This window comes from Vulpes lagopus, chromosome 8 (genome assembly GCF_018345385.1).
Source record: "Vulpes lagopus strain Blue_001 chromosome 8, ASM1834538v1, whole genome shotgun sequence".
Taxonomy (NCBI): Eukaryota; Metazoa; Chordata; class Mammalia; order Carnivora; family Canidae; genus Vulpes; species Vulpes lagopus.
In genome coordinates this window covers 27,568,468-27,591,019 of record NC_054831.1, presented here as the reverse complement: position 1 = coordinate 27,591,019, position 22,552 = coordinate 27,568,468, and the positions used below count along the sequence as shown (strand labels likewise).

Below are 22,552 nucleotides of genomic sequence, written 5' to 3'. Positions count from 1 at the left end.
TTTTTTAGAAATCTGAGACTCATGAGAAGTAAAGAAAGAGAACACACCCTCACCTCTCCAGATGAAAGCTAGCGGTCCTCAGGCATGATGAGGAAGTGGTTTTTCACAGAGTCCTGTGGGAATCCCACACGTATCCCCCAGTGACCCCACCCCCATGGTCCCCTGGGAATCTACTGGTCGCAGAGAATAAAGCACTTATCTCAATTCCACTTCCCCCCTATCAGAATTCTAAGCCCTGTAGGTTTTTCTCTTCTCCTTGGTTTCTAAATATCTGAAAAGCACCTTTACATGGTTATGAAAAGCTACAATCTCTATTTCAGGAAATGCATTTTAAAATCCTGTCTGATAAGATGAACATTAAAACAAGCTGGGTGCCAAAATTATCTTTGTTTTGTTTTGTTTTTTTCAAAATTATCTTTGCAGAGTTGATCCTTAACCTAATTGGTGATAGAGTAGTACTAGCATTTTATGAAGTCCAAATGCAAGGTATTTTTTTACTTTGAGTTCTCAGGCCATTACTTAAGTTCTTCACCAGGTTTTGAGGGAATTTTTTTCTTTTTCTTTTTAAAAAAAGCAGGAATACAACACAGTACTTTTTGTGTGTGTGTGCAATGAAAGCTGTTTGTTGCAATAAAAGAAGTAGGAAAAGAAGATCAAGTAAAAGAACAGAAACAGATTTTCATTAATAACTTTTTCCAAAGGAATAGAAAGCAACAGGGTTAGGAGAACCTCTAAGAATGTAGCGGGTATTATTTCTGTACACACACACTTGCTCATACACATTCACATCCACAACCACACTCAGATATACACATTCTCACCATGTTCATATTCACATTACACTCAGATACACACAATCTCACGTTCACACATTTACACACGCACATTCTCATGCTCATTCACACTCACACATTCATACTCATTTTTTTTTAAGGGAGGAATAAGGAGGGAAAATAACAGGCAGGAAAATCTCGTAAATAGTGCAAAATTACTAAGAAAAGTTGTCTGTAGGACAAAACTAAAAATGAGAAAGCACTATTAAGTTCAAAGACATGGTTCTTTGTCCCTGACATCTGTCTGTAAGCTGAGGGAAGTCTCCTGTGTCCTCTTCTTACAAAAAAGGGCTCCTTGGCATTTGAAAACATTCATTTACTTCTTTTTCCCCATTAGGTATTAAAGTCTCCTGATGGAAAAAGAAAATCAACAATAAAAAGAGATAATATGGTTAGGCATACTAAACTAGTCAGTTTTGGGTTCTTAAATGCTTTTTCATTTTCTGTAAATGTTTCAGAACTACATGTACTGTGCCTCTAATAGATTACATAGATGGGAATGATTATTCCATTGAACCACAGCAAGGTGGGGATGAAGATGGTTTTGCCAGAGGGGCCTGGGACTGGAGTTTACTATGGAAACGTATTCCTCTAAGCCACAAGGAAAAGGCCAAAAGAAAACATAAAACTGAACCTTATCGGTAAAGATTATTACTTCATTTTCTTATGTGGAATGTCTATCTAAGTACTTTTTTTTTCCTTCCCCATGTACTTGTATAAATATGTGGGTTCACACATACCCTTCCATTTCATCTTTGCTGCCATCATCAACCCAACACAGAACCATTTGCACTGTGCCGATTATAGATGTCATAAATGGCAACACATATGAAATTATACCCCAAGGGGGTGGTGATGAAGATGGGTATGCCCGAGGAGCATGGGATTGGAGTATGCTCTGGAAACGGGTGCCTCTGACCCCTCGAGAGAAGAGAATGAGAAAGACAAAAACTGAACCATATCGGTAATCACTAAATCACTTACGTTTTTCTTTTCTGCTAACATATTAACCTCTTGCCAAGCTAAAAAATGTGTTATTAAAACTATAGATGCTGTCACAGATTCTGTAAGAGTTTCCTTTGCATTCATTGCAAGATATGAATTCATGTGCGCTCCTTTGTAATTGCTTTTTCCCTAAATGCAAGCTCCATTTGGCATGGAGGGGGGTACACGGGGGTCTGGGGGAAGGTTTATGGCATTGGTTTCAAATACGAGTGAAAGAAATCTTTGCCCTCTCGTCCTACTAGACTAGAGATCACATTTTATTCTTTTGACCATAACTTCATTCTGTAAATTTAAAATGCATAAATTATTTCTAATCCACGTTCTATGTCCATTTCGATCCTTTGGCTATAGTGTTAACAATGAAAGGCAAATGGCAGGATATTTCTTGTCTTTTCTTCTTTTTGTTTTGTATTCTAACTCATAAGTACTAATTTTGTACTGGTTAAGTCTGATGCATAAAAATACATGACTTTGAAAAATCTTACATAGAATCCTTATTACTTTCTTCTCAGAAGAGTATTTGATTAAAAGGCAACTATATTCCAGAATCGGCTTTTGTCCTTTCTTACAGGACCAATAGAACAGTTTATGCTACTCTATTCTTTTGGTCGTTTAATTGAAACATTTACTGTCTTTTCAAGAGTGACTCCAAGTGATATTGTTTGTCTTATGTTAGTATAGCTTCTAATATGTCTAATTTGTTCTGATCTTACGGTTCTGCTTTTGGTCTCTCTCTCTTTCTTATACTATTGATGTGTTAGAACTCTGTTTTGGGAAGATGTTTCCAATGTCGTGCAAATGCTGGCGGGATATGGGCATTTCATGATATCCAGATAGTAAGATGGCAAACATAAGGAAATTACAGAATTTTAAGCTTTGACACTTTCCAAATTTCCCTTTGAAGTTCTTTTTTTGAAACAGTCCAGGAGGGGGCGCCTGGGTGGCTCAGTGGTTGAGCTCTGCCTTTGGGTCAGGGTGTGATCCCAGGGTCCTGTTATCAAGTCCTGCACCCAGCTCCCCGAAGGGAGCCTGCTTCTCCCTCTGCCTATGTCCCTGCCCCTCCCTCTGAATCTCTCGTGAATAAATAAATAAAATCTTAAAAAAAAAAAAAAAAAAAAAAAAAAGAAAGAAAGAAAGAAAAGAAAAGAAACAGTCCAGGAACTTACTGCTTACTTACTTGATTTACTGAGTACTTCAGGGCATAAAAAATAAAGGGCAATGATTTTATTTGTATTTCTGCCAATTCTATGGGTTTGGTTAGTAAAGCAATCTTTTAAGGGGGCTAGAAAACTTTGTGAAGCTTTCCCTTGAAATAACTCACCAGTTTTCATATTAAGATGCATTTTAAAATATATACTGAGATAAACAGGAATACATTTTAAAGATCAAAAAGGCACAATTATAATAGAGTAGTTTTAAATGATAAATAAATGTGACATGAAAATAACCAAAGTTGTAATAGTTCTGCGTACCGAGTTAGGCAGCATACCTTAAGAAGAGGCTAAGAGAATGACTTTCACTTGATGCGATTTCCTCTAATGTTGAAAGTATTACTTAATTTATTACTTATCCACTCAACAGATATTTAATGAGTGTTTCCTATGTGTCAGGCATTGTTTTCTGGGGATACATTTTTCAAAGATATGTTCTCTTGTGGCACTTAAAATATAATGGGTGAGACAGAAATTAAACCGATCATTACACCGATAACTGGAACAACAACCGCAAAAAGCAGTTTGAAGAAAAACCAGAGGGTCCGTGGAGTTTATGGGAAGGAGAACCTAATCCAGCTGGGAGGAGCCAAAACAACCTCCCTGACAAAGGGTCCTTCAGGCTGAGACCCAAAGGGCAAGGAGTCAGCCTTGTGGAAGAGGAAAACTTACTTCGGGAGAATGATCAGCATCGGTGAATCCCTGAGATAGAAGAGAGTTTGTTGTATTCGGGGCATGAGCAGAGCAGTGAAGAACCCAGGCTAAAGCAGCTCCCTGAACCTCGAGAGTGGGGAGAGGTTGGCATCACCTGGACCCATGTTGAGTCTCCTCTGTCTGCCATGTGATTAGACTTGGATGGCCAGAAGAGAAGACACAATTGGGGTGTTACCATAGCTGTCCAAGTGGTGGGCGCTTGGTCTGGGATGGTAGCAGCAGTGACGTTGAACAGCAGAAGACAGGTTCAAGATACCTTCTCGAGATATAATCAATAGGAATGTGCGACAGATTGAGTATTAGGTGTGATGAGGAAGGAGGAGGAGTTCGAGGAGTCAACTTAAGAATCATGATGCATCAATAATTAATTATGGGGGAGGGATGGGGAACAGGATGAAAATGATTCCCCTTATCACTTCCTCTAGAGATACGAGTGGCTTGTCCCTAAAAAGCACCCAATTCAAGATTCCTTTCAAGAAGCCCCAGAGATCACCCTTTTGCATTCCTACCCCCGACACAGTAAATAGCTAATGTCTAATTCTCCTGTGTCATCTCTGTGCTACATTTGCAAACTCTGAATGAACTGTGACTATTCTACCATGATTTACACCCTTATTTGGCATGCCTCTGAGCTATAAAATTAAAAAATGACAGACTACTTCCATGGTCTATGGTTTCGCTCATCCTAGAATGAGTCATAAATCATTGTAGGAGCAGTTAGCAGACCATGGCTGTATGGCTCGGTATTTTTAGAGTGAAAGAGAAAATTCTATCTTAACTAACTCTCAATGAGAGGCTAAATTATCACACCAATAAAGGACCTGAGGCGCCCTCTGATGGCAAAATGATGCAATGCTCTGTAATGAACTATGAATTGGATTTCAGATCGAAATCAGTAAATTCATTAAAGAATTGTAAACAGTTTTGTGAAGGCTTTGTAATTTCCTAATGTTTGGCCATAAGTTTTGTCTCTTCTATGCTTTATTTAGACTGTGTTCCAAAAAGGCTGTTGTCTTTTGGTGGAGGTGTACTAGGGGTTTCTCCTTAATAGTTATTGCAGTGTTTCTTTGCTTAGGTCCCCTGCCATGGCTGGTGGATTATTTGCCATTGAACGAGACTTCTTCTTTGAACTGGGTCTGTATGATCCAGGTCTCCAGATTTGGGGTGGTGAAAACTTTGAGATCTCATATAAGGTAATATTTCATTTAAACAAATGTAGTTCTCTAAGTAGTTACTGACTTTTGTCACTTTTGGATAAGGCTGATTTCTTTGGGGGAAAAAGCTGTTTAATGCATTTGTCTAAATTATAAAGAATGACTAACAAAAATGCATGCTTTGGTGAAAAATAGCTCAAAATGCAAACTCCAGACTTCTTACATATTTACATGGCTCATCTCACCATTGGATCCAGCAAACTTCAAAAACGAAAATACCAGGTGCCTGGGTGACTCAGTCAGTTAAGTGTCTGACTTGGTTTCAGCTCAGGTCATGATCTCAGGGCCCCAGGATTGAGTCCCATGTCAGGGCCCATGCTCAGCAGGGAGTCTACTAGAGGATTCTGTCTCTCCCTCTGCCCCTATTTTAAAAAAATAAAAATACCTCTCCTCCTCCCACTCCCCATCTTACCCTTTAGGCTTTCTGTACATTGAAGCCTTTTGTTATAAAAGCCCTTTGGAAAATCTGCATGTATGGGGGCCACATTTGACCATCCACTGACACAGTTATCCTTTATCACATGATGATTCGGGATTGAAGCAGATCCCAGCTATGAATGTGCATCCTCAGACTGACATTGGAGCTGCCTTCCTGCAGTACCCACCCTGTTGTTAATGCTCCAACCCCTTCCTCCCATTGCCCAAAAGAAAGAATGAGAACTGTAATCACAGTTTGAATTAAACAGATACTTACTGTTTCTTGTGTTAAATGGCCAGATACAGAAGAAGAAGAATTCAGACCTTGCTGTCAAGCAACTTAGGGTTCATAAGAAAAGATTAGAATTTTATTGAAATTCATAATACGATAAGAAGGTAGTTGGCATTCAACTGGTGTGATTAAGAAACAGCATCGGGGATCCCTGGGTGGCGCAGCCGTTTGGCGCCTGCCTTTGGCCCAGGGCGCGATCCTGGAGACCCGGGATCGAGTCCCACATCAGGCTCCCGGTGCATGGAGCCTGCTTCGCCCTCTGCCTGTGTCTCTGCCTCTCTCTCTCTCTCCCTCTGTGACTATCATAAATTAATAAAAAAAAAAAAATTAAAAAAAAAAAAAAAGAAACAGCATCATATTGGAGGTAGAATTTGAAGCCGACTAGAAAGGTGGGCATGCTATCGATAAGCAGAGATAAGGAGAGGGGAAGGAGACCTCAAAGCAAATAGAATGGGGAAAGGTACAAAGGTAGGAACATGAAGAACACATTCAGAGACAGTGAGGAACACAGTTTAGCAGACTCTGACGGCATGAGTAAGAAAGATATCCAAGAAGAGGAAATGGACAGGTACGTTAGGACTGTATGGACAAGAGCCTTTAATGCGGAGTCTAGAGATTTTTACTGAATTTGATAAGCAGTGGCAACCTATTGAAGACACTAAGCAAGGGACTAACATAACCCAAAGCTGCCCTTCAGCTAGAATAATCTCTTACTATAAATATAAGGATAGCTCTGAGTAGAGAGAAGCTGGAGGTGAAGAAGCCAGTTTGAATCACCCAGGTGGGAAATACATTAGCAGTGGAAATGGCGAATGCTATCAGGAATGAAGAATCTGTGTGACTTTGCAAGGTTACACTGGGAAGAGGGTATTTAAAGCTACAGATACACAAAAGGGACTTAGAAGCATAATAATACTGCATTTCCTGTTGCCTTGTTTGTTATTATATGAGTTTGAAAAAGGCCCTATTTTAAGATGTGTTTAGTTTATGAATTCCCCGTGGACCCAGTATCTAATTTATATTTTATATTCTATCTATAAGGCAAAATTTCAACTATAATTTATTTTGATCTTTGAAACAACTTCCACATATATTTTTCCTTGATAGATATGGCAGTGTGGTGGCAAATTACTGTTTGTCCCTTGCTCTCGTGTTGGACACATCTACCGTCTTGAGGGTTGGCAAGGGAATCCTCCACCCATTTATGTTGGGTCTTCTCCAACTCTAAAGGTGAGTTTTTGGATAAAAGGAGAGCAATCCCTATCAAAATACCATGAGCATTTCTCACAGAGCTGGAACAATCTTAAAATTTGTATGGAACCAGAAAAGACCCCAGATAGCCAAAGGAATGTTGAAAAAGAAAAGCAAACCTGGAGACATCACAGTTTTGGACTTCCTGCTGTATTACAAAGCTATGATCATCAAGACAGTGTGGTAATGGATAAAAGGAGAGAAGCCGAGGGAACTATGAACACCACATGTGCCACATTTATATACCACATGCTGTGGTAGTCACTTAACTGTCAGCTTGCTTGAATGGGATAAATCTTTTAAGCAGTCATGCCAGCTCTCCCTTTTAACTTAAGCTGCACTTATTCATGAAACACCTTATGTTTTTGTTTTGTTTTGGTTTTATTTGAAGTATAGTTGATACATAATGTTAGGTATGTTATATTACTTAACAGGTATACAGTACACAAGTATTCAACATTTACATACATTATGAAGTGACCACCACAATAAATCTAGCTACAATCTGTCACCATAAAATTGTTACAATATTATTAACTCTATTCCATATGCTGTGCATTGCTTCCCCTTTCCCTTCACCTATGACACCCATCTGCCTATTCCTGTCCCCTCTTGCAACCATCAGTTTGTTCTCTGCATCTATGAATCCGTTTCTGTGTTGCTTTGTTTGTTTTGTCTTTTAGATTCCACATAGGAGTGAAATCATATGGTATTTGTCTTTCTCTGCCTTATTTCACTTAATGTAATACCACCCATGTTGTCCATCCAGGTCCATCTATTTCTCACAATTGGCAAAATTTCATTCTTTTTTATATCTGAGTAATATTCCATTGTGTGTGTGTGTGTGTGTGTGTGTGTGTGTGTGTGTATCTATATACCCCACAACTGTCTTATCTTTCAGTATTATCATTGGACACTTAGGTTGCTTCCATATCTTGGCTATTGTAAATTGTATTATAAATAATGCTGCAATGAACAAAGGGGCACACATCTTTTTGAATTAGGGTTTTTATACTCTGGATAAATACTCAGAAGTAGAATTGCTAGGTTGTACGGTAGTTCTATTTTTAATTTTTTGAGGAATCACCATACTATTTTCCATAGTGACTGCACCAATTTGCATTTTCAGAAACAGTACAGGAGGGTTCCCTTTTCTTCATATTCTCACCAACACATGTTATTTCTTGCCTTTTTGATAATAGCCATTCTGATAACTGTGAGGTGATATCTCATTGTAGTTTTAATTTGTGCTTCTCTGATGATTAGTAATGTTAAGTATCTTTTCATGTGTCTATTGGCCACCTGTATGTCTTTGGAGAAAAGTCTATTCAGGTCATGTGCCCATTTTTTAATTGGGTTGTTTGTTTTTTAATGCAGTCATATGAGTTCTTTATATATTTTGGTATTAACCCCTGTTTGGTTGGATTATTTGCAAATATCCTCCTATTCAGTAGGATGCCTTTTCATTTTATTGATGGTTTTCTTCACTATACAAAAACTTTTTAGTTTAATGTAGCCTAATTACTTATTTTTCTTTTGTTGCGCTTGCCTGGGGAGATAGACCCCAAAAAAATGTTGTCCAAGAACTTCCTTCCTATATTTTCTTAGGAATTTTATGGTTTCAGGTTTTATATGTAAGCCTTAGTCCATTTTGAGTTTATTTTGTATATGGTATAAAAAAGCAGTCTAGTTTTATTCTTTTGCAAGTAGCTGTCTAGTTTTCCCACATTTTTTTAGGAAACCATCTTTTCCCCCTTTGCCTTCTTTAATAATTGACCATATAAGCCTAGGTTTATTTTTGGCCTATCTGTTCCATTGATATATGTATCTGTTTTTGTGCCAATACTATCCTGTTCTGTTTACTATAGCTTTGTAGTATAGTTTGAAAGCAGAGAGCATGAGACCTCCAGGTTTGTTCTTTCTCAAGATTACTTTGGTTATTCTGGATCTTTTGTGGTTCCACACAAATTTTTAGATTATTTGTTCTTGTTCTATAAAAAATACTATTGGTATTTTGATAGAGATTGCGCTGAATCTGTAAATTACTTTGGGTAGTATGACATCTTAACAATACTGATTCTTCCAATCCATAAGCTATACCATAAGAGTATGGTATATCTTTTCATTTATTTGTATTGTCTTCAATTTCTTTCATCAGTGTCTTATAGTTTTTGAGTATGGGTCTTTCACCACCTTAGTTAAATTTATTTCTAGATTTTTTTGATGCAATTATAAATGTTATTGTTCTTAATTTCTTTTTCTGATAGTTATTAGTATATAGAGATACAACAGACATATATATATATATATATTAGTTTTGTATACTACAACTTTACTGAATTCATTTATTCTAATAGCTTTTTGATAGAGTCTACAGGGTTTTCTATATAAAGTGTTGTCATGTCATCTGCAAATAGTGACAGCTTTACTTTTTCTTTCCCAATTTGGATACTCTTTATTTCTTTTCTTGTTTGATTGCCATGGCTAGGCCTTCCAACATTAAGTTGAATAAAAGTGACAGGAGTGGGAATCCTTGTCCCAGATCTTAGATGGAAATCTTTTGGCTTTTCATCATTGAGTATGATGTTGGCTTGTGGGCTTGTCATATGTGACCTCCATTATTTTGAAATATGTTCCCTCTATACTCATTTTATTGAGAATTTTTATCATAAATGGATGTTGAATTTTATCAAATGCTTTTTCTTCATCAATTGAGAAAATTATACAATATTTATCCTTCTTTTTATTAATGTGGTTTATCATGTTGACTAATTTGTGGATATTGAACTATCCTTGCATCCCTGGAATGAATCCCCCTTGATCATGGTGTATAAACCTTTCAGTGTATTGTTGAATTCAGCTTGCTGATATCTTGTTGAGGATTTTTGCTGATATCTATGTTCATCAGGGATCTTATTATTTTTTAAGAGTATTCATTGTATCCCATTCCAATTAAGATTTCTATATTGAATGTTCTCCACAAGAAGACATTTCAAGACAAAAAAAAAACAAAAACAAAACTGCCACTCTGTGGGAAAGTAGTTAAAAGGAAAATATCGGCTTCTGTTACTTACACAAAGTAAAATATTATTTTTTTTGGTCTGAAAAGTTAATCATATTAGGAGTTTGTGGGATTAAACAAAATCAATTTTGAACAATGCTTACAAAAGATTAATATCTTTTGTTCCTCAAACCAGGGGCAAACCAGAAAAGCTTCACACAGAGGCTAAATGTCCTACTGCTAGGGATATGAAGTCCTCTATTCCTGACTGAGCAGCTTTGAAGTTTCTTTAGTTAGGCTGCTTTCATAAATTCTAAGAGCATAGGAGTCTGATTCCATTCATTTTCTGGAGCCCTTAACCAAGTCAAAAGCAGAAGTTTATTATTTGATGCAGGTACAACTTAGGATAGTTCCTTAAGGGAAAGTAGATAATAGAAGCAGAAATGGAAAGGCCTTAGGAATGAACACAGCTTCCTAACTAGCCAAATTGTCATAGAAATGACCAATTGGAGCCCCAGCTACAAAAGGACATGAGATTAAAATATTCACAATAAAACCAAGAGCACCAAATTAACAACAGACCTGACTGGCATGGCAGGAAAAGAGTGCCCTTGGAGCTGGACTCATAATCACGAAGAATTCATGAAAAGTCACATTGATTCATGAAGGTTTGTGCTATAAGGAAAAGGAAAATCGATGAGAGGGAAATCTTTATTCATTCTGAAAATTAACTGTACATTTTGTAAAAACAACCCGATAAGTGTAACATTCAGTTTACACTTCATGAGTGCCTAGAGTGTGCCAGGCACTATTTTTCCTTCCAGCTCTAGTATCACCCACTTCAACCACTGTGTGCCAGTGGCTTACATTTATTTATCCAGCTCATCTGTCTTCTCTGAGCTTCCGACTTTGATGGGCAGTTGTCCCCTAGAATTAATCTTCTCAATGGCCCTCCAGCATGTCAAATTCAGTGTAGTCAAAGCTGAACTTTGGAACTTCTTCTCAAAAGCAATATCTTTTCCTATATTCTGTTTGCCCATGAATGAACCTGAGGGGGTTGTAAGGGTAGTCTTCTCCCTTCCTGCCCCCCTGCCCTCCCCGCTTACCAAGCCGTGAAGATTCTAGTTCATACATATCTCTGTAATCCATTCCTTCCTATGCTCTGTGCAGGTCCCCAAGTCTCTCGCACAGGTATTAAATAGCCTCCTACTTGGCTCTCTGCCATTGGATGCCACCCCTCCAGTCCATCCTCTGCCCACTATTGACATCATTCCCCTGAAAATTAAACTGGTTGTCTGTAGCTGCTTAAAATCTTTTGAAGACTCTCAGCTAAAGGATAAAGTTAAAAATCCTTAAAAAAGAAGCATAATAGGGGCATCTGGGTGGCTCAGTGGTTGAGCGTCTACCTTCAGCTCAGGTCATGATCCTGGAGTCCTGGGATCGAGTCCCACGTCAAGCTCTCCGCAGGGAGCCTGCTTTTCTCCCTCTGCCTATGTCTCTGCCTCTCTCTGTGTGTCTCTCGTGAATAAATAAATAATATCTTTAAAAAATAAAGAAGCATAATAATGATAGCTAACACTTTTTGAGTGCTTAGTGTATATCAGACACTAAATGTTTCTTAATTTTCACAAAACACAACAAAGTAAATTGTGGAAAACTGCTCCTAGGATTCCAAATGCGCCATGATTTGTCATACTTCTTTTGGGTTTCTCTTTGCTCTTAATGCTATTCCCACATAATTAACCACTTCCTTTAAGACTGAATTGTCCCATGCCCCTGCATGGTGCCCCTCTGGCCCTCTCCATCCCAAATGCTTTAAATGTACCTTCTTTTTGTTGCTGTAACCTTATGTGTGTTCATTTAATTATTCATGTTCATTAGTGTCTAGAAGACAGGGGCTGTGTCTAGTTTTGGATGAATTTGCAAAAATTAAAAATAGCTAGCAATAATATATGTGTTCTCAGGACACCTAGGTGGCTCAGCAGTTGGGCACATCTGCCTTCAGCTCAGTGTGATCCTGGAGTACTGGAATCAAGCCCCACATCGGGCTTCCTGCATGGAGCCTGCTTCTCCCTCTGCCTGTGTCTCTGCCTCTCTCTCTCTCTCTCTCTCTCTCTCTCTCTCTCTGTCTCTCATGAATAAATAAATAAAATCTGAAAATATATATATATATATATATGTATGTATGTGTGTTCTTTTAAGATACTACCACATAAAACTCTTCCAAGGGCTTTTGCAACAGCATGCCCTTGTTCACCCATATTCACTCTATGGTAGTTATAGCCTAGGAGAATTTTAATTTTCTACTCCTGCTGTAAAACAGGGATCAGCAACTATGGCCTGTGGACCAAATGCAGCCCTTTTCAGTAAAGTTATGTTGGAGCACCACCCCACCCATTTGTTTGCATATCATGTTCAGCTACTTTCTCACTACAACAGAGCTGAATAGTTCCTTCAGAAACTGTGTGGCCCACTGTGCCAAAGATACTTACCCTCTGGTCTTTAATAGAGAAGATTGGCTAATGAACCATGTAGAAGACCAAGGGACTAGATTGAGGATGTACTAAATCTGTTATATTCATGCTTGCATGCATTCATTCAGTTAAACCTTAGAAGATAGATCTGTGTCAGTTATCACAATGTCAGCTTATTTTATTGTTGCTTTTCCTTAAAGTACATCAACTGTGGAAAATATCCAACTAATTCTGGGTTATAGCAAAATGGTTCTATTATAGTTGGAACATGATCCAAAAAGCTACTTGCAAAAAAACGTGTTTTATTCAACAGTTACTGTTTTTTTGCGATGGTTTTCGAAATGAGCCTTTTCCCCACACATTGCTGATAGTGCGGTTCTAATAGAAAGAGATTGTTATAGGTGAGGGAGCATCAGTTTCCAGCCAGCCTCTTCTAAGCTCTTTCTGGGCTTCACCTTCTTCCTCTAGAAGCAGGATAGAACATGTGATCTTAGAATATATAATCTTAAGCTCAGTGATGTCACATTCTGTCCATCTCTTCTTGATGAACATGATGACATTTTATCCTTAGCAATTGACATGTTAGAGTCCTTAGTTCACTTGCATTTGTTTGATTAAATATCAGGTGCCTTTAATAGGAGTTTGTTACATGTTGTTCATATTTTGTGTGTCTAAGATGGGCTGTTTATGGCATTGCTGATAATTTTCTTTTTCATAATGATATTTTCCTTTTTACAGAATTATGTTAGAGTTGTAGAGGTTTGGTGGGATGAATATAAAGACTACTTTTATGCTAGTCGTCCTGAATCAAAGGCATTACCATATGGAGATATATCTGAGCTGAAAAAATTTCGAGAAGATCACAACTGCAAAAGTTTCAAATGGTTCATGGAAGAAATAGCTTATGATATAACTTCACACTACCCTCTACCTCCCAAAAATGTCGAATGGGGAGAAGTAAGTACCATCCGGTATTCAGATCTCAAAATGTGTGTGTGTTTGGAGGCTCAGTGTGGGTGAAGGCAGAGAGAGATTGGAAATGTGTGAGTGAAAGAGAATTCTTGGGGCAAAGTTTCTCTAAAAACTGTCTGGTAACCTACCCCACCTTTCCAATGGACCATTAACATCTCCCCTGATGACCCAACCACTGTGTCCCCTGCTCTCAGCTTTCAGACTTCTGGCTCTCCATCGTAGAATGCTGTCCACTCCCTGCAGCTCCTATTCTTTCCCTGCCCCTTACTCCAACTCCTTTTTCCTAATTCTAATTTATCCTATTGCTCTCGATTTAGAGACATAAATTCTGAAAAGCCTTTCTTACTCTTCCCCACTCCATCAGAAAGATTGAGTTCTTGATCTTTCCATGGGTTCTCAGTAACACTCATGATTACCTATCCCTCAGCCAGTCTCCGTGCTTAACACCTGGTTCATGATTGTGTCCCAGTGGATTAATGCGGAGACCCCCATATACAGTAGGGACTCAAACAGTGCTTGTCAAATGAATGAATGAATGAATGAATGGTAACTGAGAAGAAGTAAAGTCAGGCCAAGGCATTGATTGGTGGTGTCATTTGTTTCTTCAGACTTGTTTTTATAACCTCATTTCTGATTTCATTCACCCATGAGCCTTATGCTGCTGCCTCATGGGCATATTAAACATGCCATGAACTTTCAAAACTAGGTACTGTTGCTTAATAATGTATTCAGCAACTAGTGGTCAAAGGCCTGCTATGTGCCAGTTGGTCTTCTACACATGAAACAAAACAAGCAGGTCCCTTTCATTAGGGGAAAGGTCTCTCTCCTTGGGTGAGTGGGGGAAAGAGAGAACAACAGTGAAGACAAAGAAGGTAATGGTGGATGGTGGTAAGGCCTACAAGGGAAATAAATGGGTGATGTTCAGGAGGATGCAGGGACAGACTAAGGATAGCTTCTTTGAAGAGGTGACATTTGATCTGAGATCTGAATGACAAACCAGAGAGTCAGGAGAAAGTGTTCCAAGGAAAGAAAATGGTAAGGTTGGAGGCTCTGAGCCAAGAATGCTTTGCCTTTGGGATAATCAGAAAAGAGGAGATTAATGAGGAGGGAGGCTTTTATCCTATGGGTGTAGAAAGCCATGGAAGGGTTTTAAGCAGGTAACATAAGTTGATTTATGGTTTGCTTTTTAATTACCCTGTCATGAGAGCCTAGAGTAGAAACAAGGATGCCAGTTAGGAAACTAGTAGGGTAGTTCAGTGGGAAGCAGTGGTAGCTGAGACCAGGATTGTCAAAAATGGAACAGAGAGAAGCAGACAAATGAGATACATAATTCATCTAGAGGCAATCACTAATGGATGGGGATGTGAAGGATATGGGCCAAGATGACCAATTTTTATTTTTGTGGGTTTTTTTTTTAAGATTTTATTTATTTATTCATGAGAGACACACAGAGAAGGAGGCAGAGACTTAGGTAGAGGGAGAGGCAGCCTCCATGCAGGGAGCCTGATGTGGGACTCCATCCTGGGACTCCAGGATCACACCCTGAGCCAAAGGCAGACAGTCAACCGCTGAGCCACCCAGGCGTCCCACCAGTTCTGTTTTTTATTTGAGTAGCTGCTGAGGTGGCAGCCGAGATGGGGACGCTGGTGGAGGGGATGAGGGGGAAGCGTTGGGGAATGGCAAGTTCTTTATTGGTGTTCTGGTTGTATGAAGTGCCTGTGAGACACCCAGGGGCAGCTGCCAAGTAGTTATTAGACTAGGTGATATTGAAGCCCAGAGATGAAAGTACATTTGAATCCATCAGCAGGTAGATTATTTCATGAAACTGAATGAACTCACTTAGGGAGAAAATATAGATAAAAGAAGACAGGATCTGTCCCTAAGGAATTCCAACATTTTGGGTTTGGAAATAAAAGAAGCCAACACTTAATGCTGTGCTCCTCTTGGTTTAATATCTCCCCCCCCCCCCCCATACTCTTACTTCACCTCTGTTTCTGTTATAGCAAGTTGTGTTTGACTCCTAACTAAACCATGAGCACCTGAAGTCCAGACCACATTTTGGTTATCTTTTAATCTCCAAGGACTCCTGATTAGTACAGTGCCATCTACATAAAGAGAATGAATCCTCTTGGTGATCTTGTTCAGTCTCATAGCCTTAAAACCGTCTTCATGCTGATGACTCTCAAATTTCTATCTCCAGCCCAAATCTCTCTCCCAGAGCCCAGACAAGTGGATTCAACATGCTACTTGATGTCTCCACATGAATGCTAAACTGTTGCCCACTTTTTGGTTCTTTGTTCGTTTTTGTAGATCAGAGGGCTTGAGACTGTTTACTGCATTGACAGCATGGGGAAGACAAATGGAGGCTTTGTTGAACTAGGACCCTGCCACAGGATGGGAGGCAATCAGGTGAATAACCACACTTCTATGTTTTCATAGTCTGCTGCATTGGGGCAGCCATTCTTTATGATCACAGGATTTAGTGTGCTTTTTAATTTGCTAATTCTGTCTGTAAAAAAAAACTGACAGTGCTAAAGCATTTACTTAGATGAGGGAGATGATAGCAGTATTAGGTTTTCACATAAGCACTCCAAATCTAGAATTTGTATCTGACATGAGATTAGAATATAGTCCTATGTGAGTATATAACCATGTATAGCCTAGCTTTCTAATAATTTTATTTGCAAGTACTCTTCAGTATTCCACATTTCCCACTAATAAGCTGGGATGTTACTGCCAGGAAGGCATATTTCACTAATAATATTTTCTTATTTCCTTATGTGGGTATATTGGTCTTGTCTCTGATTAGGATTATGAAACCTCATCAGCATTGTTTCCACTTTTCATCTGCTTACACTGTGGATACATAATAAATATGTGTTAATGACCCATTCTATATCTAAGAGGCTAAAGAACATAATCTTTTAATATTTTAAGTGTTAGCAGGAGTCTTCCCTAATATCAAAATGAATATAGTTTCTATCTTTGGACATAGAATTCTAAAAATACAGAAAAATTATTTAAAAATAAGATAATCATTGAGTTTAATTATGAGTTAAGTTTTTTTAAAAAATAGTGTATATAAGCAGAGAAAGTGCCTTGTTATTTTCTTTTTTTTTTTAATAGCTTTTTCGAATCAACGAAGCAAATCAACTCATGCAGTATGACCAGTGTTTAACAAAGGGGCCTGATGGATCAAAAATTATGATTACACACTGTAATCTAAATGAATTTAAGGAATGGCAGTACTTCAAGGTATTGTGCACTTCAAGTCCTGAAATAATATTATTTGCTATTTCATTTTAATACCATCTACCATCTGGAATTTAGATGTATAAATCTGAAAACGTGCATTCAAATTGACTTGCATTTGCCTTTCATTTAGCCATTTGTTCCCCTGAGCACTGAGTGACTCCTTCTTTCCATAAAGAAACATCACTTTCATTCTCTGGTGCGAGGTTGTCATGTAATGAGGTCACAGAATATCAACCAAGACCCACTGCTAATTTCAGCAGCATGGGAAAACCTATTCTGTGATGCAATTATCACCATTGTTCTAATATCAAAATCTGATTTTTTAAACCTAAATGAGTCATTCATTAAAGTAAAATTATTAAAAAGTTATATATATTACTGAAATTATATATGTATAAAAATTTTTACATATTGCGTTTATATTTCATGTTGTCCAGCAGGTGGAGATAGAGACAAACAAATAACACTTAGAAGTCTGAGACTTCACAACTTCTTTATTGCAACTGGGTAAATACTGCCTGTTGCTTGCTTTAAAGGTCATGTTTAGTTTTTCACTTGACATCAGCCACAGGAGCAGTTTTTCTCTTTTAGCTATGAATATTCAAAGTTCTTTGCCAAGTTGAAGATCCCAACATGTAAATGTATTTATGTATAATTTTCAGTGTCTAGACTTGACTAAATCAATTTATTGTGAGATGCAGAGTTGGGAAAGCTGCCCCAAACTGAAAGAACCTGGCAACCCTCAACTTTATTTACTCATCTAGTAGTTGGTATCGTACTGTGTCTGTCTTGCAGATGTCTTACTTATTTGCGATGTAGTGATGTTATTATGACCCAGCTTTATGTTTCCAGTTATCATCATTCATAAGTACTTATTATGAAGTGGGAAGTATGTGTCAGTTGCTGATTTTTTTCTTATAACAACTTGGGAAGGAGAAGATTAACATAAACTCGGAAGAACAGAGCATTTATTTCCACAAAGAAAGATGAATAATTAACAATAAATGATGGCAGTCAGTGAGAACAGTATTAATAAAATAGTAAAAGAAGGCTATTGCAGACCAGAAACTATCATCCAGAAGTAATTCAGTATATTTTAGATATTTCAAAGGCCACAGCATTGAATATACATTTGTGCCTCAGACATTACTAAATATTCCTTAGGGCCCGATGATGTGGTGGCTTAAAAAAGAAATCAAAGCACATCATACTCTAATGGCAGAGGGGCACCTGGGTGGCTCAGCAGTTGAGCATCTGCCTTTGGCTCAGGGTGTGATCCTGGGGTCCTGGGATCGAGTTCCGCATTAGGCTCCCTGCCAGAAGCCTACTTCTCCCTCTGCCTATGTCTCTCAAGAATAAATAAATAAAATCTTTTTTTAAAAAATACTCTAATGGCAGGGCAGCCCCGGTGGCGCAGCGGTTTGGCGCCGCCTGCAGCCTGGGGTGTGATCCTGGAGACCCGGGATCAAGTCCCACATCGGGCTCCCTGCGTGGAGCCTGCTTCTCCTTCTGTCTGTGTCTCTGCCCCTCTTTCTCTGTGTCTATGAATAAAAAAATAAAATCTTAAAAAAAAAAATACTCTAATGGCAGAAAAGAAAAAACCACAGAAATGAAAATAAGCAACATATCATAGGTTAACAAAAGAGAGATTAATAGAAGGAATTATTTAGGATGAGTTTCATAGAGGAAGTATCATTGTACCAAGTCTTGAGATATAAAAAGTCTTTTAATAAAGGATAAGTAAGAAAACTGGGTGAGCAAAGGCACGGAATTAAAGTGTGTAGAAAACTCTGGGAATCATGTTTAGTTTAGTCTCCCTAAATTGTAGTCCACCTGAAAGAACACTAGCTTCATTTTGTAAGTTTTGGAGAATGCATGACTTTTTTTGAGCAACACAGTGAAACAGTGGATACTTTTAGGAAAATAACTCTGGGAACATTGTGAAGTATGGACTGATAAGCATATAGGTTCATTCAGCAGTTCTCAAACTTTGCAGTCTCTAGATTATCTCCACACTCTTGAAAATTATTGAGACCCCCCCACAACAGATTTTGTTTATCTAGGTCATAGCTAAAAGTATTTTCTGAATGGAAATTAAACCTGAGAAATTTTGTAAGTATGTATTTATATGGTATTCTGTTTGTATCTATGTATTAATTCATGTAAAAGCTACTACATGTTAATATAAATAACATTTTGAATAACAAATTACTATTTTTTTTAAAAAAGTGAGAAGAATGGCATTGTTTTAGGATATTGCAAATCCCCTTAAATGTCTGGATTAATAGAAGATCACTGGATTCTCCTACTGCTTCTGCATTCAGTTTGATATGTTGGATTAAAGTATATGAGGAAAACCTAGCCTCAAACATGCAGTTAGAAAAGAGAGGGTTAATAGCCTTTTCAGATAATTGTATTCTTTTTTGATGCTACTCCACAGCTAAATAAGTGGTAGTTTCTGAAAAGTTACTTGCAATGTAGAATCTGAAACTTATCAGTGAACATTTTGCCCTAAGTTACATTAAAATCCATTGGTCTGTCTAATGCTCTGAATGGGTCTCTTACCTATGTCTGCTTTTGTAACATCATGCATTGCTTGTGTGAAAAATATTGGCTCACTAAGTTATATAGATCTTCCAGATGTTGACACGTTTCATTATACAGTGTCAAAAAATTACAAATATAACAACTGATTTCATGGTGACTCTGTCAAGTTCATGGTGGGTACAAGCTTTCTACAACTCTAATTTTGTGCTTGAAAAGTCAAATCCTATCAGTGGCAGCAAGTACTGTCAGGTTAGTGTTGCTGTTTTTAAGTGATAGGCTTACTTCATTTTCTAGAAAATGTCTATCCAGTCCCAAGTTTGAATAATCATGATTTTGTCTAGAGTTATCCTTTCAAGTCAAAATGACATTACATGAGAAAAAGCACCTAATCGGACTCTCAGGTCAAACAAGGGTACATGTGCTTTCCTTTAAGAAAACCACTGTACCTCACTATACCAAAGTGTTTTATGCATACTATCCATTTCATCTCCGAATATTCTTTTTAAGATTTTATTTATTTATTCATGAGACACAGAGGTAGAGATATAGGCAGAGGGAGAAGCAGGCTTCCAGCAGGGAGCCCAGTGCACGACTTGATCCCAGGACCCTGGGATCATGACCTGAGCCAAAGGCAGATGCCTAACCACTAGCCACCCAGGCATCCCTCATCTCCAAATTTTTTTAAAAGTATACTCATGGGTAGAGGTGCCTGGGTGGCTCAATTGGTTGAGCATCTGGCTCTTGGTTTCAGCTCAAGTCATGATCTCATAGGTCATGAGACCAAGCCCCACATTGATTGAGCTCTGCACTCAGTGGTGAGTCTGCTTGAGATTCACTTCCTCTGCCTTTTCCCCTACTAATAAGTTTTACTGTTTCATCACAGACATCTTTAAGTAAAACTAGCATTTTAGCTGTGGCTGTATGGCCATGAATAATGAGACTCCTAGCACACGTATGTCACTGCTTGATTTATGCTCAGGGCCCAGCACTTCCACCTGCCATTGCTTTTGCACCATCAGTATAAACATCAGTGCAATGAAAAAGGCAAATGGGGTTATTATAAACATAGTTTTGACTTTACAAACCCAATCATAGTCTAAGGATTACAGTATGAGAAGCCCTGAGCTATACTGAAGATATCTACAACAGAGGATGAGGGCTAACCTAAGCCATATGCAGTGGGCCTGGGGAGGTATAGATCAGAGACATTGCAAATATCAGTCCTCGGTGACTGCTACAATTTGAATGAGTGAAGGAAAGTGGAGCATGAAATGTCTCTGTCCTGAGGACTGGAAGGATGATTTGCCATTAACCAGGATGGGAATTGAAGAAGTAGGTTTGGAGGAGAAGACAGAATTGAAGTTTGTATACCATTGAATTTGAGGTACCAGGTACCAGCGGTACATTATGATTTAACAATAAAGGGGCTTACAAGACTGACAATCAGGAAAAATCCAAAGTCTGAGGTATGTTTGGTTTAAGCCACCCGATTTGCTTGGATTATCTTCTTGGGAAAGTCAGGTAATGACTTCTAATGTCAGTGATACCAAAAAGAGTACAAATTTAAAATTCCTTTGTCCTTTGTTTTGCAGAGTCTGCACAGATTTACTCACATTCCTTCAGGAAAGTGCTTAGATCGCTCAGACGTCCTACATCAAGTGTTCATCTCCAATTGCGACTCCAGTAAAATGACTCAAAAGTGGGAAATGAACAACATCCATAGTGTTTAGAAAGAATAAAAGGAACCAATAACCTACCTACTGACACGTACATTTATACAGGACTGAAAATCGCCTGAAACCTGCTGCAACTATTATTAACTCTGTACAGCTCCAAACCCAGAACCTCCTGATCAGTTTGAAGGACGTTGATAAACTGTGATTTTACAATAACATTATCATCTGCAGTTACTGTTTACAAAACTGCTTTTACCTTAAACTTTGTAGATGTTTACATCTTTTTTTGTTTTAAGATGATGTTGGTAATTTGTGCATTTAGCTCTGTTTTATTTAGAATAGAGTTAAAAGCATTGTTGTCTTCTTTGGGATTACACTCAGGGGTCTGAAAGGCAGTTTGATTTTTTTTTTTTTTTTTAACACACTTGAAAAAAGGTTGGAGTAACCAGACTTTCATATATAACTTGGTGATTATCAACCTGTTGTGTCTTTATTTAATTTTACATCCTTATGAAGCACTGCCACAGGTTCTTAGCCAAGGTGGCCTTCCTTCACAGTCATGCTGCTTTTTTGAAAGGTGAATTTCAAGACATTTAGTGCCTCTTTCATTTCTCAGTATATATTTCAAGAGCTTTTGATGAAATTTATAAGACAGTAATGATGGAATTGTCATCTGTATGAGGAATATTCTTACTACTCAGAAACGAATTTATGTGCTACCATTTGCTCTGAAATTGAATGTTGTATGGCTTGAAAAAGAAAATACAGTATAGAACATCCAAGGCTATTTCATAGGGTTGAAGATTATATGGCATTAATTCCCTTACTTGCTGGCATTCCCAACACTGTTGATACTGACTCCTAAGATAGCAAAGGGGAACTATCAACTAGAGAAAAATTGTCCACTAGTATCTGGGATTTACTTTTCTCCAATATCTATCACTACAGAAAATTAATCCTTAATTTTGAAACCTTGAAGTGTGCAGGGGTAACAAAAACAGTAAAACACCGCTGTAAACACATCAAAGGTTCATTCTGACCAAGGTAAGAATTCCCAAGCCCTTGTTAGATTCAGCCTTACAAAACTCCTGTGCATTATAACCTAAGCTGTGCAGCCTCTGAAGCCAAGAGTAAATGGGTGTTTCATGTATATCTTCATCCAAATGAAATTCCCTCTACATTTTTTTAAATAAAAAAAGGCTATTTAAAAATATAGTTCATTAATAAATATGAACTTCTGTTAAGTTAGCTGTTAGTTCCCTAGTATTTCTTAATTTTTTTTTTTAGGAAGCATATTTCTATTAGTATTTTTCCAGTGAAAAGAAGACTTGTTTGGATTTAAACACTTATTTAATAGTAGCTACTATAGGAAAACCAAATAGTGCAACTGGTCAATTCAATTTTAATCTAAATAAGTCTTTTGTTACCCAAAAGATTAAAATGCTACACTGAGTACCAAAAAAAAAAAAAAAAGGAAAAAGAAATCTGATGAAGTGGGAAATGGCAAGTAAATTAAGCATTTTTAATCTTGTAATCATGATATCATTACAATGAAAGGAATTTCACAAACTACTGCCAGAGGGAACTGTTTTTAATTAAAGCTTAAAAAAGGAAAGAAAAAAAAATCTACATTTGTTTAGAAGAAAAGCCTACAAATTTGTTTCTTCCAAGCTTAGCTCCTAAATTTGGA

At 37.8% G+C, this 22,552-nt stretch overlaps 1 protein-coding gene across 2 annotated transcripts in view; it reads left to right on the top strand.

Moving 5' to 3' along the window:
- Window positions 1-22,318, top strand: part of GALNT7 (polypeptide N-acetylgalactosaminyltransferase 7) — a 137,938-nt gene extending 115,620 nt beyond the window's left edge. Inside the window, exons 6-12 of one of the 2 annotated variants that reach the window (XM_041767000.1) lie at window positions 1,615-1,797; window positions 4,839-4,956; window positions 6,794-6,916; window positions 13,151-13,369; window positions 15,695-15,793; window positions 16,511-16,639; window positions 20,779-22,318. In XM_041767000.1, the coding sequence (XP_041622934.1) occupies window positions 1,615-1,797; window positions 4,839-4,956; window positions 6,794-6,916; window positions 13,151-13,369; window positions 15,695-15,793; window positions 16,511-16,639; window positions 20,779-20,916 (1,009 nt within the window). In that variant the 3' untranslated portion in view covers window positions 20,917-22,318. Of the gene's footprint in view, window positions 1-1,291; window positions 1,475-1,614; window positions 1,798-4,838; window positions 4,957-6,793; window positions 6,917-13,150; window positions 13,370-15,694; window positions 15,794-16,510; window positions 16,640-20,778 lie in introns of both variants that reach the window. The other variant, XM_041767001.1, reaches the window with a different exon arrangement.
- Window positions 22,319-22,552: the final 234 nt, after the last annotated feature.